General features: G+C 60.8%; 2 protein-coding genes across 2 annotated transcripts; both read left to right on the forward strand.

Moving 5' to 3' along the window:
• Positions 1-1,442: 1,442 nt before the first annotated feature.
• On the forward strand, positions 1,443-5,046 carry LOC131845209 (uncharacterized). The gene is made up of 2 exons (XM_059194251.1): positions 1,443-1,545; positions 2,807-5,046. Exons 1-2 carry the CDS (start codon positions 1,443-1,445, stop codon positions 5,044-5,046), a joined length of 2,343 nt encoding a protein of 780 aa, XP_059050234.1.
• Positions 5,047-8,834: 3,788 nt separating this feature from the next.
• On the forward strand, positions 8,835-10,453 carry LOC131845210 (uncharacterized; the record flags this gene model as incomplete). Its single annotated transcript, XM_059194252.1, has 2 exons — positions 8,835-9,797; positions 9,862-10,453. Coding segments are annotated over exons 1-2 (1,555 nt in total), but the record flags the coding sequence as incomplete, so codon positions are not given.
• Between the last annotated feature and the right edge of the window lie 4,829 nt (positions 10,454-15,282).

The following is a 15,282-nucleotide window of genomic DNA, read 5'->3' on the forward strand; positions in this document are numbered from 1 at the left end:
CGGCAACCTGAAGGGCACCATTGTAAGGGACGTAAAGGACGCCGTCTCTGCCATCCGTTCGGCGTCCGATGTCCTCAAAGAGCGGTCGACCAGCGCGGAGGTAATGGCCCTCACGAGGCAGGTCGCCATGCTGCGTGTTGAGCTGGACGAGGCCCAGCAGCTGTCAAATGCGGCGGTCCAGGAGGGCCTGAAGGAGAGGCGCGAGTTGGTCGCCCTCCGGGTGAAGGCCAGTTCCTTCGCTTCATTGGCGGAACAACTCGAGCTGATGAAGACGGAGAGGGAGGAGTGGCAGCGGCAGGCACGGGGGAGCGCCAGACAACTGGAAGACCTAAAGAAGTCAAGCGCTCTAGACCGTGTAGCCCTGCAAAAGGCTTTGCGAAGGCTGGAGGAGGCGGAAACCGCCGCGCAACTCCCGCCAGTGGTGATCACCGGGGCGACGGCGGAAGTGCCGGAGGGTATCACGCCCCAGACCGTGCCCGAGCACGCTGAGGACCGGATCATCCGGCGAGTGGGCGAGCTCATGAACATCCGCTTCGCCGAGATGGAGGAGCGGATCTCGGTGAAGCGAACGCGGGTTCAGAAGGCCGCGAAGAGTGCGCCCGCCGCCGGATCATCCGGCACGGTGGCTGGTGGGACCTCGCAGACCGGGGAGCCCAGTGGAGGACGTGCCTCTCAACCGTCGACGTCCGGAGCAAACAAGGAGGGCTGGGCGACGGTTGTGCGCCGCGGCACGGGAAGCGCAAGGTGCTGGCGCAAGCCGACAGGTCCCACCAGCGCGCGACCAACGAAGGCGCCAAGCGGCGGCCATAAAGAGGAACCGCAGCGGAAGCCTTCCGCGCGGAAGGTGAAGGCACGCCCCCCTCGATCGTCGGCGGTCGTCCTGACCATGAGGCCGGGAGCCGAGGAGAGGGGCGTCACCTATGGGTCGGTGCTCACCGAGGCGAAGGCCAAGATTTCCTTGGCCCAGCTCGGTATCACCGACCTGAGGTTCCGCGTGGGAAGGACCGGAGCCCGTATTTTAGAAATACCCGGCGCGAACACAGGCGAGGCGGCAGACGCGTTAGCCGCCAGGATCGAGAGGTCCCTGCCCGAGGACGTCGTCCAGGTCCTGCCCGAGGACGTCGTCCGGGTCTAGGCCAGGTTAGGTCGGCCGAACTGGCCGCCGCTAGGATCGGAGACCTGGACGACTCGACACTGGTGGCTGACGTTGTCGTCGCCGTGATGCGCGGGGGGTTGCCTGAGTCCGCGGTTAAAACCGGGGAAATCCGGCGCAACTCCCTGGGTACGGGCTCCGTGTGGGTGCGGTGCCCTGTGGCCGCCGCTAAGAAGTTGGCCGCGGCCGGCCGGCTTTGGATGGGGTGGGTGATGGCGCGGGTACAGGCTCTGGACCCGCGACCTCAGCGGTGTTATCGGTGCCTTCTTACAGGCCATGTGGGCGTCCGATGCACCGCCGGGGAAGACTGCAGCGGAATCTGTTTCTCGCTGCAAAATTTAGTTCGGCCATGAAGGCGAGAGACGGTGCGCCGCGCCATCACCGAACTGTCGGTACTGTGCCGCGGCGGGTCGGAAATCCGACCATAGAGTGGGCGTCACTAATTTGTGTCGCCCGCCTAAGGCCCGAGCCGCGGCGCGGGCCACAGGTGGGGGGGGAGTCGATGGACACTTGAGTAAAATCAGGTGTGCATCGACTCCAAACTTGACCCTAGGGTGGAGGATTGTTAGGGCAATCCGAAGCTCGCCGGGGAGGTTTTAGGGTCTGGAGGTGGCGTGCAGAGACTGTTCCCTGCACGCCTAGATGGAGGTCCCTTCGATGGGTACCATGCCGGTGGTCTTGGTGAATGCTTTGCGAATCCCATGGCCCGGCGATATGTCGAGGAGGAACAGTCGTCAGGTTTTTAGCAGGTAGGAGTCCGGCAGTATCCATTCTTCCCTAAGGGAATGGTTCTCCATGATGGATTTTCCTGACGTGAAAAAAAAAAAAAAAAAGGTTAGGTTAGGTTAGGTTAGGTTAGGTTAGGTTAGGTTAGGTTAGGTTAGGTTAGGTTAGGTTAGGTTAGGTTAGGTTAGGTTGGGGCGTGTGTCGGGCAACCTCCAAGTATGGGCCTGCCATTGGGAGGCTTCCCCATCCTCGTGGATACGTCCGCGGGGAACGGTGGCCGAGCAATGGTTTGGTTCTGGTACGCCCTGGGCGGGATAGTAGACGTTCCTTCGGGATACTGCTACTATGTCGGCCGATAGTCCGGCGAGTAGGAGTAGGCACTTCTTTTGTCTTTTTCTGTTTTCATCTTTTTCTTTTCTTTCTCTTTCAATCTTTTCTGTCGTTCTGTTTTCTTTTCTTCTTTTTCTTCTTTGCCTACTGGCAAGTCAGGTCCGGTGGGTGCTTAACTGCGCAGCCGGACAGCACTTCGGTGCAACTGACTTCAAACCGTAAACTTGCACTGGGTGTCGGTGATCACGTCTATCGGCCCAGTGTAGGAGCGGGGGCTCTTGGCTTAATTGCCCGGGGCCGCGAGGAGTCAACCTCTATAAAAAACCTCTTGTCTAAGCTCGGTGCCTGGCGAGGGACAGGTCGTCACGCGGAGCACGCTGCTGGAATTCGTTTCAGTTAGCGTGTTCTCCGGGGCGGCCGGGTCGGAGGAGTAACTCCGGCCGCAAGGGCACCAACCTTTGGGCACCAGCCGCACCCAAAGAGTATTAGGCCGCAGTCGGTAGCAGGGGGCAACGCCGGCTGTGCAACCTTTCCCCCATACTCGTGGGAACAAATATGGAAAGACAACACAAAAAATCCGATGTTGGGTCCGTGAAGGACGGCGAACGAAGTGGGTCCGCGAAGGACGGCGAACGAAGAGTGTCCGCGAAGGACGGAGCACCGAGTGGGTCCGCGAAGGACGTAGTGATGAAAGAGTGCGCAGTCAGGCTGACTCGCAACAGGAGTGCGTCGATAGGTGGCGCCACAGGGACAGGACAAAGCGCCAAAGGGCCGGGATCCCTAGTGTCCCCCGGTCGTTAAGCGCATACCCGGACACGGAATTCGACTCTGAGCTCACGGCTTCATCTCTGTCGCTGTACTCAGAGCTCGAAGCGGCACTAAGTGTGGAGACGCCGAAACACGGCCAAAGGACGCGGAAGCGGGCCACGCCCGTAAACGCGAAGACGGATTCGGACGACGGTTCGGATGTGTCGGCGAAGAAACCGGCGGCGCGCCCGGTATTCCGTCGGCCATCGCAGGAGGAGGAGTTGCGCCATGCAGAAGACCTAGGGAAGCAGGTCGATGTGGAAGCGCATCAGATATTGGAGGCGGTTCGCCGATCCGGCAACCTTAAAGGGAGTGTCATCCGGGAGATAAAGGACGCTGTTGCCTCGATCCGTCGGGCTTCAGACGTCCTAGTGACAAGGTCAGCAACGGCGGAATGCGCTCGCCTTAGGGCGGCCAATTCCCGCCTGGAGAAGGAGGTCTTTGACCTGAAAGAAATGATGGCGGGATTCCGCGTCGAGTTCGCCCAAATGGATAAGGAGATGGCTGAACTCCGCGGACTAAAAAAGAGAGGGGTAACACCTGGGCCGGATCCGACAGAAGTCGCCCGGCTCAAGCAGGAAAACGCCGAACTGGAGGCACAGCTTGACCGATACGTCAAGGACAACGTGGAGCTACGACAGAAAGTCCTGGCGGGTAATGTGGCGCTGCGGAAGGCACAACGGAGTGCTTCCCAGAACTCCGCGGAGCCGAGTCCTGCACCCGCACCGCCGATCCCGGAAAAGATGGAGGTGACGTCATGCGACCCACCGGTGCTCCTGACACCGAGTGACGACATGGAGGGTCGCATAGTGAGGCAAATCGGGGAGATGTTCAACGCCCGATTTGCAAAACTAGAGGAGGCACTTCCCCAAAAAGGGAAAAAGAAGGAGAAGAAGAAGACGCCTCCCAAGCAAGACGTCCAGAAGACTGTGCAGCCGCCGCCCAAAACTCCAGCAGCTAGGGCCGCGGCGAACAAAAAGGAGGCCACGGATCGACCAGGTCCGGTTGCCAAAATGAGCCCTGGCCTCTCCCAGCAACCGTCGACAAGCACAGCAGAGGAGGGGTGGTCGACGGTCGTACGGCGGGGCAAGAAGAGCTCGGCGGCGACGAAAACCCAGAAGGCGCCGGCCGCACAAGCGGCCCCTACAAGGGAGGCTACAAAAGAATCGGCCAAGCCGAAAAAGAGAAGACTGCGTCCCCCCCGCTCTTCGGCGATTGTCTTAACAATTCAGCCAGAAGCCGAAAAGGGGGGACTGACATACAGTTCGGTGCTCCGCGAGGCGAAAGATAAGATTTCCCTCGCGGAACTCGGGATTACCGAGTTGAAATTCAAGCCGGCCATCACCGGAGCGCGCATCCTTGAGGTGCCGGGCGACTCCGGTGATAAAGCGGATCAGCTGGCAAATAAGCTGGCGTCCATCCTGCCAGAGGGATCCGTCCGGGTCTCCAGGCCGATGAAATCGGCGGAGCTCCGCATTGGAGACCTGGACGATTCGGCTACAGCAGCCGAAGTAGTGGCCGCGGTGGCGCGGGAGGGGAAGTGCACGGTGGAAACCGTTAAGTCGGGGGAAATCCGTCGCACTTCCTCAGGTGTGGGCACCTTATGGGTGCGCTGCCCAGTAGCAGCCGCGAAGGCCCTCGTCGACGCCGGCAGGGTTAAAATTGGATGGACGATGGCGCGGGTGTTCTCCTTAGACCCGAGGCCACTGCGGTGCTACCGCTGCCTTCTCACGGGGCACGTGGGACAGCGGTGCACCGCGAGAGAGGACTGCGGCGGCATGTGCTTCCGCTGCGGACAGGCCGGTCACAAGGCCGCGTCGTGCGTCGCGCCAAAGCCGCATTGTCGGTACTGCGCGGCGGCTGGTCGTGACGCCGACCACCGGATAGGCAGCGGCAAGCAATGCCGCGCTCCTAAGGCCCGCGCACCCGCGCCGGCCAGCGGAAGTGGAGGAGAGGATGGACACGTAGTCCATCCAATCCAACCTGGGCCACAGAGCGGCGGATGGGTAGGGCCATCCAAAGCTCCATGAAGGTTAGTGGCCCGAGCGGAGGCGCCCGGCGTATACCCCGCGGCGCCTTCCGGGAGTGTCCATCCGAGCCCAGGGCGGGGAAGCGGAAGAATGTCTCTCTGTTCCCGCGACCTCGCCCGCCATGGGCTGAGAGGTATACCATCAGGTTTTTAGCCGGTAGGAGTCCGGCAGTACCCATTCGCCCCCTATGGCGAATGGGTCTCCATGACGGATTTTCCTGATGTAAAAAAAAAAAAAAAAAAAAAAAAGGTTAGGTTAGGTTAGGTTAGGTTAGGTTAGGTTGGGGCGTGGGTCGGGCAACCTCCTAGTATGGGCCTGCCATTGGGAGGCTTCCCCATCCTCGTGGATACGTCCGCGGGGAACGGTGGCCGAGCAATGGTTTGGTTCTGGTACGCCCCGGGCGGGATAGTAGTCGTTCCTTCGGGATACGGCTACTATGTCGGCCAGTAGCCCACACAGGTTGGGCGGGTTTAGGATTCCTATGCCTCGACAAAAGTCGAGGATAGTCAGGAACCCGCCCAACTTTCTCTTCGTTTTGTTTTTGTTTTTTGTTTCTTCTTCTTTTATTTGGTTGTTTCGTTCTTCTTTTTATTTGGGTTTAATTTGTTTTATTTTTAGTTTGTTTGGTTCTTATCTGTCTTTGTCTGTCTGTTGGTCTTTCTATCTTTTTGGTTTGTTTTCTGTTTCCGTTTCTCGTCGAAGTCCGGGACCACACCCGTAAAAAGGACAATTATGACCATGGCTGATCGGAAAAAGAAGTTACCCCAGGGAGGTACCGGTCGTTCAACGATCGGAGAATCCTCCACCACCGCACCGGATTTGCCGGGGGTGGACTGTCCCACGTATTCTGGGGGGGACACGACCAGCGCCGAAGTTTTGAGGAGATTGATGATGAGAAGGGTCGTGATCCTGGATGAGCTGGAGGTTCTCGACGCACTTGAGGGAGTCGCAGATGGACTCTGAGCGGACAGGTTCGTCGCTGTCACTAAGATCTGAGGACAGCCTTGGGTTGGCTCGAGGAAGGACCTCGCCACCCAAGAAACACCGCAAGAGGAGGATCATCGAGAAGCGTCGGGAGTTGGACTCCGACGATGATGAGGTGGACCTGGTGGAGGTTGCCTCGACGGGGTCCAGGTCGAACCGGTCCAGGGGCCAGCAATCGGCCAAGAGAGGAGCGCGGACAGCCACGCCGTCGTCCCGTATGGAGACTGAGGCTTCGGCGTCCGAAGCGGAATCTCCCGGTACTGTGGCTGCCATCTGCCAAGCGTCCGAGGGACCATTTGGGATCCGACGAACTCGGAGCCAAAGTAGAGGACGGTGCCTTCAGGTACTAGACGCCGTGAGAAAGTCCGGCAACCTGAAGGGCACAATAATCAGGAGAGATAAACCGCGCCATTGGCGTCATCCGCTCGGCGTCCAGAACCCTGAAGCTGAGGTCCGGCTCCTCTGAGGAGGACGCATTAAGGAGGGAAGTCCGCAAGCTTCGCGCCGAGCTGGATGACGTGAAGGAAATGAAGTCGGCCATGTTGAAGGAGTCCGTCGAGGAGCGGAAGAAATTCCGACAGCTCCAAATGGCTTCACAGTCTTCCGCCGCGCTGGCCGACGAACTGGCAGCGCTGAAGGCGGAGAGAGAGGGGTGGGAGAGGCAAACGCGGGAGAGCGTTCAGAAAATAGAGGATCTGAGGAAACAGAACGCTCTAGACCGCCTTGCCCTCCAAAAAGCCCTACAGCAAGTGGAGGACCTGAAGACTGCGGCCGAGTTTCCACCGGTCGTAATAACGGGAACCGCAGAGGCTGCGCCGGAAGGTGCCCCACCTCAGACACACAAAGAGGACGCCGAAGACCGGATTATCCGGCGAGTAGGCGAATTGATGGATCGCCGCTTCGCCGAGATGGAAGAGCGGATCTCGGCGAAGCGCAAGCGGCCGCCAAAAGCTGCCAAGAGTACGCCTACTGCCGGATCATCCGGTACAGCGGTCGACTAGGGTCCCGCAGCGGGAGCCCAGTGGCGGAGGACGTCCCGCAACCGTCGACATCAGCCAACCGGGAGGGATGGTCGACGGTGGTTCGGCGCGGGAAGCGCAAGGGCGCTGGCGCAAGCCAGACGGCTCCTGCCAACGCGCGCCCGGAGAAGGGGCCAAGCGGCGGCCAAGCGCAGGAACCGCAGCGGAAAAAGAAGCCCGCGCGGAAGGTGAAGGCGCGCCCCCCTCGGTCATCGGCTGTGGTTCTGACCATAAGGCCGGGAGCCGAGGAGAGGGGCGTCACCTATAGGTCGGTGCTCACCGATGCGAAGGCCAATATCTCATTGGCCCAGCTCGGTATCACCGACCTTAGGTACAGAGTGGGAAGGACTGGGGCCCGTATCCTCGAAGTCCCCGGATCAGACACAGGCGACAAGGCGGACGCGTTGGCTGCCAAAATAGAGGAGGTCCTGCCCGAGGACGTCCGGGTCCCGAGACCTGTCAAACCGGCCGAGCTCAGGCTCGTCGACCTGGACGACTCGGTGTCGGTAGCCGACGTGGTGGTCGCGTCATGCGGCGGGGGGTGCCGGGAGTCCTCGGTGAAAACCGGGGAAATCCGGCGCAACCCGCAGGGTACGGGCTCAGTCTGGGTGCGGTGTCCTGAGGCCGCCGCCAAGAACTTGGCCGATGCCGGTCGGCTCAAGATCGGTTGGGTGATGGCGCGGGTTCAGTCCTTTGGACCCAAGGCCGCAGCGGTGCTATCGCTGCCTGCTCACAGGTCACGTGGGCCTGCGATGCACCGCTGAGGAAGACAGCAGCGGAATTTGCTTCCGCTGCAGCGAGCCCGGCCACAAGGCCGCACGGTGCGCCGCGCCATCACCGAACTGTCGGTACTGTGCCGCGGCGGGTCGCAAGTCCGACCATCGAGTGGGCGTCACAAGCCTGTGTCGCCCGCCAACGGCCCGAGCCGCGGCACGGGCCACAGGTGGGGGGGGGGAGTCGATGGACACCTGAGCAATCAGGTGGGCATCGACTCCAGACTTGACCCTAGGGTGGAGGATTGTTAGGGCAATCCGAAGCTCACCGGGGAGGCATTAGGGTCTGGAGGTGGCGTGCAGAGACTGTTCCCTGCACGCCTAGATGGAGGTCCCTTCGATGGGAACCATGCCGGTGGTCTTGGTGAATGCTTTGCGTATCCCATGGCCACGGCGATTATGTCGAGGAGGAACAGTCGTCAGGTTTTTAGCAGGTAGGAGTCCGGCAGTATCCATTCTTCCCTAAGGGAATGGTTCTCCATGATGGATTTTCCTGACGTGAAAAAAAAAAAAAAAAAAAAAAGGTTAGGTTAGGTTGGTTGCATTTTGGGACTCGAGTCGGATTATGTTTTGGATGTTTTTGGCGCAACTTTTGCAGTGATTTGTTTTTCTTTTTCTTTTCCTTTTCTTACTAATTAGTTAGGTTAAGTTTGTATATACATAGTTAGGTCTGTACATATAGTTAGGTTAAGCCAGTTAGGTTAAGATAGTGTAAGTTAGGTTAGGTTTGTTATTGTTTTTGTTTTATTGTATGCGCTGAGGTGTTTGTGGTGTGTCACCGGGAACGGCGCGGAGGTACCTCCAGTCTCGTGTGCCCCGCTCCAGGGGAAACCCTGGAGCAGTTTGTGGAGGCGCAAGCCTCCATAGTACCCGCCCGACTTAGGTCGGGCGTGACGTCCTTGCGGCCGGGTTGAGGAAGTTGGCTGGTAGTAGCAGCCCCTTCCTTTTCCCGTCCCCCACTGGGGGGGACGAGGAGTGCTTGTCTCTGCCGCGGGACTTAGCGTTTTGGTCCATGTCGGACTCTATCACGCTGGCGGATGCCGACACGGTGCGGTCGGCGAGGTCGCGGCCCGTCTCGCGGGCCAGGTCGCGGGCGTCTCGGCCTTCCTCAGCGTCGTCGACGCGCTCTACGCGCTCAACGCGCTCGATGCTGGTGGAGGACGAGATGTCCGGATGTTTAGTGTCGAGCGAAGACGGGCTCGCAAAAACGGCCGTGTCGAAGCGGCCGCACGCGGATGGACCGGGCCCTTCCGGGGCGGCGGGCGGGAGTGCCAAGCCGTCGAAGATGCCCTGCCCGTCGGCCGGAAACGGGGTCACCTTATTGGTGCCCCTGGGCCGTAATACGGAGAGTCCGGCAACGTCGCCGAAATCCCGGCGGCAAGAGAAACAGGGGGACGACGAGATGTTCGTCCGACCCTCGGAGGTCCCTGTGGGGAAGGGGAAGGTCCCCCCAAAGGATGACATGCAGCCTGTGGCCGTCTTCAGGGCGGAGGCCCAGAAAAAGCTGGTGGCTGCCCTGGAGACGGTGCGCAGGTGCGGAAACCTTAAGGGGACCGACCAAAAGCTGCTGAGGGACAACATCGGCGCTGTGATGCGATTGGCGGAGGGCTTGGATGTTAATGCCCCCGCCAACAACGACTTCACCGCGATGGCTGTGGAGCGCCGGGATATGGAGAAGCGAATTGGGGAGCTCCATAAAGAAAATAAGGAGCTCCGTCGCCAGATCCAGGAGCTCCAAACACAAATGCAGCAGCTCGCGGCGAGGACACCACAGACTCCCTCAGCTGCTTCCCAGGCACCACAGGGGCCTGCGAGGGTGAGGGCACCTGGCCCGGCCCCGGCGTCAGTGATAGACACCGAGGAACTGCGGGCGGAACTTCTGCGCTCGACCGGGTTTATGGTCGACGCCCGTTTCCAGGAGCTGAAGGAAATGATCCAAAAGGTTCATTCCCTTCAGGAGGCGTCGATCCGCCCGGTACACCGCCCGCCGCTGCAGAGCGATGGGCAGTATGAGGTTCTGTCCCGCATCCCTGGCGCAGGGGGACCGGGCTTCGGGACGCCCCCATTTGCGCGGGGCGCGAGGTGCTGAATTCCCGCCGCTTCCAGCGGCTCAACCGACCAGCCGGCCGACCTCCGGTAGTCAACAGCCGGGGCCGTCGGGCGCGGGGCGCGCAAACGATGGCTGGAGCACGGTGGTGAGACGGGGCGGTAAAAATCGCAACGTCCCTGAGAGGCAGACCCAGAGTACTCAAGGTACTCAGAGGAGCTCGGGGGCCCCCTCTCAGGGGAAGAAGGGCAAACCGGCCCCGCCCTCACCATCAAAATTGCGCGCACCGCGCTCGGCGGCTGTAGTTGTCTCCCTTTGTCCGGAGGCGGAAGCGGCGGGAATGACCTATTCAAAGGTCCTCAAGGAGGCGAAGGACAAGATTGACCTCGCCTCCTTGGGCATAAACAGTCTGCGGTTTAAGACCGCGGCCACTGGGGCCCGGATCCTAGAGATCCCAGGGTCCCAGACGGGAGACCAGGCCGACGCGCTCGCGTCGAAGTTCCGGGACGTGTTCCCGGACGGTACGGTCCGCATCGCCAGGCCCACCAAGACCGCGGAGATGAGGGTCATGGGCCTGGATGACGGTACCGACCGGGAGGAGGTGGCGGCCGCCGTGGCACAGCACGGCGAGTGCACGGCGGACGCCGTCAACGTCGGGGAGATTCGGCGCGGCGCGTCGGGCCTGGGCACCTGCTGGGTGCGGGCCCCATTGGCCGCGGTCAAGAAAGTCTCGACGGCAGGGCGGATCCGGATCGGCTGGGTCTCGGCCGCTGTGGAGCTGCTTCGGCAGAAGCCACTCCGGTGTTTCAAGTGCCTCGAAAGCGGGCACGTGGTGGCACGGTGCTCGCACGAGGAGGACCGGAGTGGCCTTTGCTACCGGTGTGGGGCTCCCGGCCACAAAGCGGCCGGATGTTCGGCGGCCCCACACTGCGTGGTCTGCGCAGCGGCGGGTCGCCCAGCTGATCACCGGGTGGGGGCCAAAAGTGCCCCCAATCCCGGTCAAGAGAGCGAGGGGATCCGCACTGTCATCGGCCCGCGGCAATGGCCGCCGGGGAGAGGCTGAGGTGATGGACACCGGTTAATAATGGCAGTCCATCGCCTCCTGCAGGGGAATCTGAACCACTGCGCGCGCGCCCAGGATCTGCTTCTGCAGAGCGCGGTGCAGTGGGGAGTTGACCTTGCAGTGGTCGCCGAACCATATCGCGTCCCACAAAGCGACCATTGGTTCGGCGACCCCTCTGGCCTGGTGGCCATTGTCGGCGCGGGCAACCCCGCGACCCCGCTCGTCAGCCGCCTATTCGGCGGAGCGGGGTACATAGGAGTGAGTTGGGGGGAAACCGTCGTTGTCGGGACATACTTCTCTCCGAACAGGACTCTCGCCGAGTTCGAGCAGTTCATGGACGGGCTGGGGGCCGCTCTGGAGCTATACTCGGCCCGTCCAATGATGGTGATGGGGGACTTCAATGCCAAATCCACGGCATGGGGCTCCCCCATCACCGACTCTCGAGGCAGGGTCCTGGAAGACTGGGCGGCCGCGGCCGGCCTGGTGGTGTTGAACCGAGGGTCGGCCGCCACGTGCGTGAGACAGCAGGGAGTCGCATGTCGACGTATCCCTCTGCAGTCCAGCGATCGCACAGAGGGTGCGGAGCTGGCAGGTGTTGGATGAGGTGGAGACGCTATCCGATCATCGTTATATTCGGATAGACGTTCTCCCCTCACCCGTAGCTCCGCACCCCGGTCGCCAGGAGAGGAATGTCCCACAACTCCCCAGATGGGTGTTGAAACGTCTAGATAAAGACGTGCTGATGGAGGCTTCCATCGTCCAGGCCTGGGTTCCCATACCGGAGGGGCCTGTGGAGGTCGACGCAGAGGTGGGCTGGTTCGGCGAGGCTCTGTCGCACATTTGCGACGCGGCGATGCCCCGAGCCGGCCCTCGACCTCCTAGGCGTCAGGTGTACTGGTGGTCGGAGGAGATAGCGGCGTTGAGGGAGGAGTGCTCCGCCGCCCGCCGCCGGTACACCAGGCACCGCCGACTCAGGCGGGGCCGCGACGCCGACGAGGAAGCACAGCTGTACGAGCAGTACAAAGAGAAGAAGAAAGCTCTGCAGCTGTCCATCAGCAGGGCCAAGGAGACAGCCAGGGAAGAACTCCTGGAGACCCTGGACAGGGATCCATGGGGGCGACCTTATAGGTTCGTCAGGGGCAAATTACGCCCCTGGGCGCCCCCCGTGGCAGAGGGTCTCCAGCCGCAGCAGCTGGAGGAGGTGTTGGAGGAGCTGTTCCCGAGACAGCCTCCCTTCACACCTCCTCCGATGATGCCGCGTGGCAGTGATGGAGAGGCCAGCGGCGTCCGCGCTGCTGCGGTTCCTGCCATCACCGAGGAGGAGTTCGCCGCGGCCGTGGATAAACTCCGGGGCAAGAACGTCGCCCCGGGTCCGGATGGTATCCACGGCCGCGTCCTGGCCTTGGCCCTAAACACCCTAGGGGACCGACTCCGGCGCTTGTTCAACGCGTGTCTGGAGTCGGGACGGTTTCCCAATCAGTGGAAAGCGGGTAGAGTGGTCCTGCTCCGCAAAGCGGAGCACCCTGCAGGTTCGGTGGTTCCCTCGGCGTTCCGCCCCATAGTGCTGTTGGACGAGATCGGCAAGCTCTTCGAGAGAATCTTGGCGGGCCGACTCGTCCAACACCTGTCTCAGGTAGGTCCCGATCTCAGCCCGAAGCAGTTCGGGTTCCGAGAGGGGCGCTCGACGATTGACGCGATCTCACGTGTGCGCTCCCTCTCGGAAGAGGCGACGTCCCAGGGTGGGGTGTTGTTGGCGGTCTCGTTGGATATAAAGAACGCCTTCAACACCCTGCCCTTTGCGACTATTAGGGAGGCGCTGAAATACCATCGCGCGCCTCCCTACATTCGGGACGTGATCGGGGCCTATCTCGAAGACAGGTCTGTGCTATGCACGGGGCGGAACGGCGTTGTAGTGCCGAGGGACATGCAACGCGGTGTTCCACAGGGGTCGGTTCTGGGCCCGATCCTGTGGAACATCGGGTATGATTGGAACCTGCGGGGCGCCCTTTTAACGGGCACTGACCTCGTGTGTTACGCGGATGACACCTTGGTCACTGCCCGGGGGCGGGACCTACGGGAGGCTACCCGCTTTGCCACGGCAAGCGTGGCACTGGTCGTCGGCCGAATAAGGAGGCTTGGGCTCCAGGTGGCGCTGGAGAAGACCGAGGTCCTATGTTTTCATGGGCCTCGGCGCGCGCCACCTCCGGATGCCCAGCTGGTCGTCAGTGGCCAGAGGGTGGGGGTCAAGCCCTGTATTAGGTATTTGGGGCTTGACCTGGACAGTCGTTGGAGCTTCCGCGCTCACTTTCGGAACCTGGTCCCTCGCCTTATGGCAGCCGCCGGCGCTCTTAGCTGGCTGCTGCCAAACGTGAGGGGCCCGGGAGAAGGTTCCCGCCGCCTATACCTCGGCGTGGTGCGGTCCATGGCCCTGTACGGAGCCCCCATCTGGGTGGGGGCCCTAGGTAGGGAAAATGTGGCCTGCCTTAACAGGCCACACAGGGTCATGGCCATACGGGCCATAAGAGGCTACCGCACCATATCCGGGGAGGCGGCGTGTCTGCTGGCGGGGTCTCCTCCGTGGGACTTGGTAGCGGAGCTCCACGCGTCAGTGTATCACTGGCGCGCGGAGCGACGTTCCATGGGGAGGCACCCGCTGGCCACGAGATTGGAGCGCGGAGGTCCGACTTTCGGCGGATCCTCAGGATCAGGTGGAGAGAAAGGCTGGCCAGTCCATCGGCCGGCCTGAGGACCGTCGAGGCTGTCCGTCCCATCCTCAAAGGTGGATGAATAGGAGATGGCCACTGACGTACCGCATGACGCAGATACTGTCCGGGCACGGGTGCTTCGGGCGGTATCTGTGTGTCATGTGGCGAAGAAGGAGCCGACGACCGGCTGCCACGAGTGCGGAGGTGTGGAGGACACGGCGCAACACACGCTGGACGAATGTCCAGCGTTCGAGAGTGAGCGCCGTGTCCTCACACGAATAGTGGGGGACGATCTCTCGCTGCCGAATTTAGTTCGGAGGATGGTCAGTAGCGAGAGATCGTGGCTGGCGGTGAGCTCCTTCTGCGAGGAAGTTATCTCGCGGAAGGAGGCGGCGGAAAGGAGCGGGAGTCAGCTCGTCCCGCTTCCCTCCGCCGCAGAAGAGCCAGGCCTAGAGGTGGGAGCGTATCCAACTCCGTCCCCCTCTATCCCCCACTGGGGCCGGGGTGACTGCCTTGAGGGAGGCAGTCCCCCCAATCCAAAGGCCCCGGAGGTGTGCGCGTGTACCCACACGCCTCCACAATGGAGTAGGGCGAAATAGGTCGCCCTAACCACAAAACGAGATGGGGCCTGCCCTACAACATCTACAGGGCGGGCCGTCGCCGTCGGAGCTGGGGTAGAATGCACTTGCGAATCCCCTGGCTCCGGCATAGGCGCTCGTAGGTACACCGTGTGGTTTTTTAGTGGGTACAAGTCCCACACACCACCTCGCCATCCCTCCGGCGGGGTGACGGTCTTTTGAAGATTTTTCCACACGTTAAAAAAAAAAAAAAAAAAAAAAAGGTTAGGTTAGGTTAGGTTGGGGCGTGTGTCGGGCAACCTCCAAGTATGGGCCATCCATTGGGAGGCTTCCCCATCCTCGTGGATACGTCCGCGGGGAACGGTGGCCGAGCAATGGTTTGGTTCTGGTACGCCCTGGGCGGGATAGTAGACGTTCCTTCGGGATACTGCTACTATGTCGGCCGATAGTCCGGCGAGTAGGTTAGGGGGCGGGTGTCGTATTCGGCGCTCGTCCAAGAAGAGGAGATGTAAATATTCTGTATATACTTGTTAATATATTTATTTTAGGTTTAGGGTTGATTTGATTATAGTTTGTATATAGTGTTATTAGTTTGTTTGTTTAGTTTATTTTGTTGTTGTTTCTTCTTGTGTGTTTGTTTATTTTGAAATGGGTTTTGTTTTGTTTCGTTTTGTCTTTCGTCTTTTCTGTCTTTATGTTGTCTATCCTTTTTCGTTTTCATCTTCTCTTCGAAGAGCGGAGGTACGGGACCTCACCCGTTAAAAAGGAAAACAGATGGGTATGGCGCACTTAAAAAGTAGTTTACCCCAGGGAGGTACCACCCGTTCAACGGGTGGAGAATCCTCCACCGGCGCACCGCATTCGGCGGGGCCGGTCTGCCCGTATTCTGGGGGGGGCAAAAGTCGCCAGGAGGTAGAGGAGGAAGAGGACTGCGATCTTGCAGCGGAGAGGAGGCAGACTAGGTCTGCAGCAAAGGAAATGAGGGGGGAAAGAGACAGGGGGGAAGGAATGAGGGGGAGGTGCTGTTCAGAGACAGCCATTGCGTTTTAACCTTAACCTGTACAGCC

Source organism: Achroia grisella, unplaced genomic scaffold (assembly GCF_030625045.1).
Source record: "Achroia grisella isolate CSIRO2021 unplaced genomic scaffold, CSIRO_AGI_Agris_v1 utg460, whole genome shotgun sequence".
Taxonomy (NCBI): domain Eukaryota; kingdom Metazoa; phylum Arthropoda; class Insecta; order Lepidoptera; family Pyralidae; genus Achroia; species Achroia grisella.

Coding starts and splice junctions, on each gene's coding strand:
- LOC131845209 (XM_059194251.1), top strand. CDS start 1,443: ATGCACCGCCGGGGAAGACTGCAGCGGAATCTGTTTCTCGCTGCAAAA. Junction 1,546..2,806: donor GCGCCATCACCGAACTGTCG/GTACTGTGCCGC, acceptor GGGTCCGTGAAG/GACGGCGAACGAAGTGGGTC.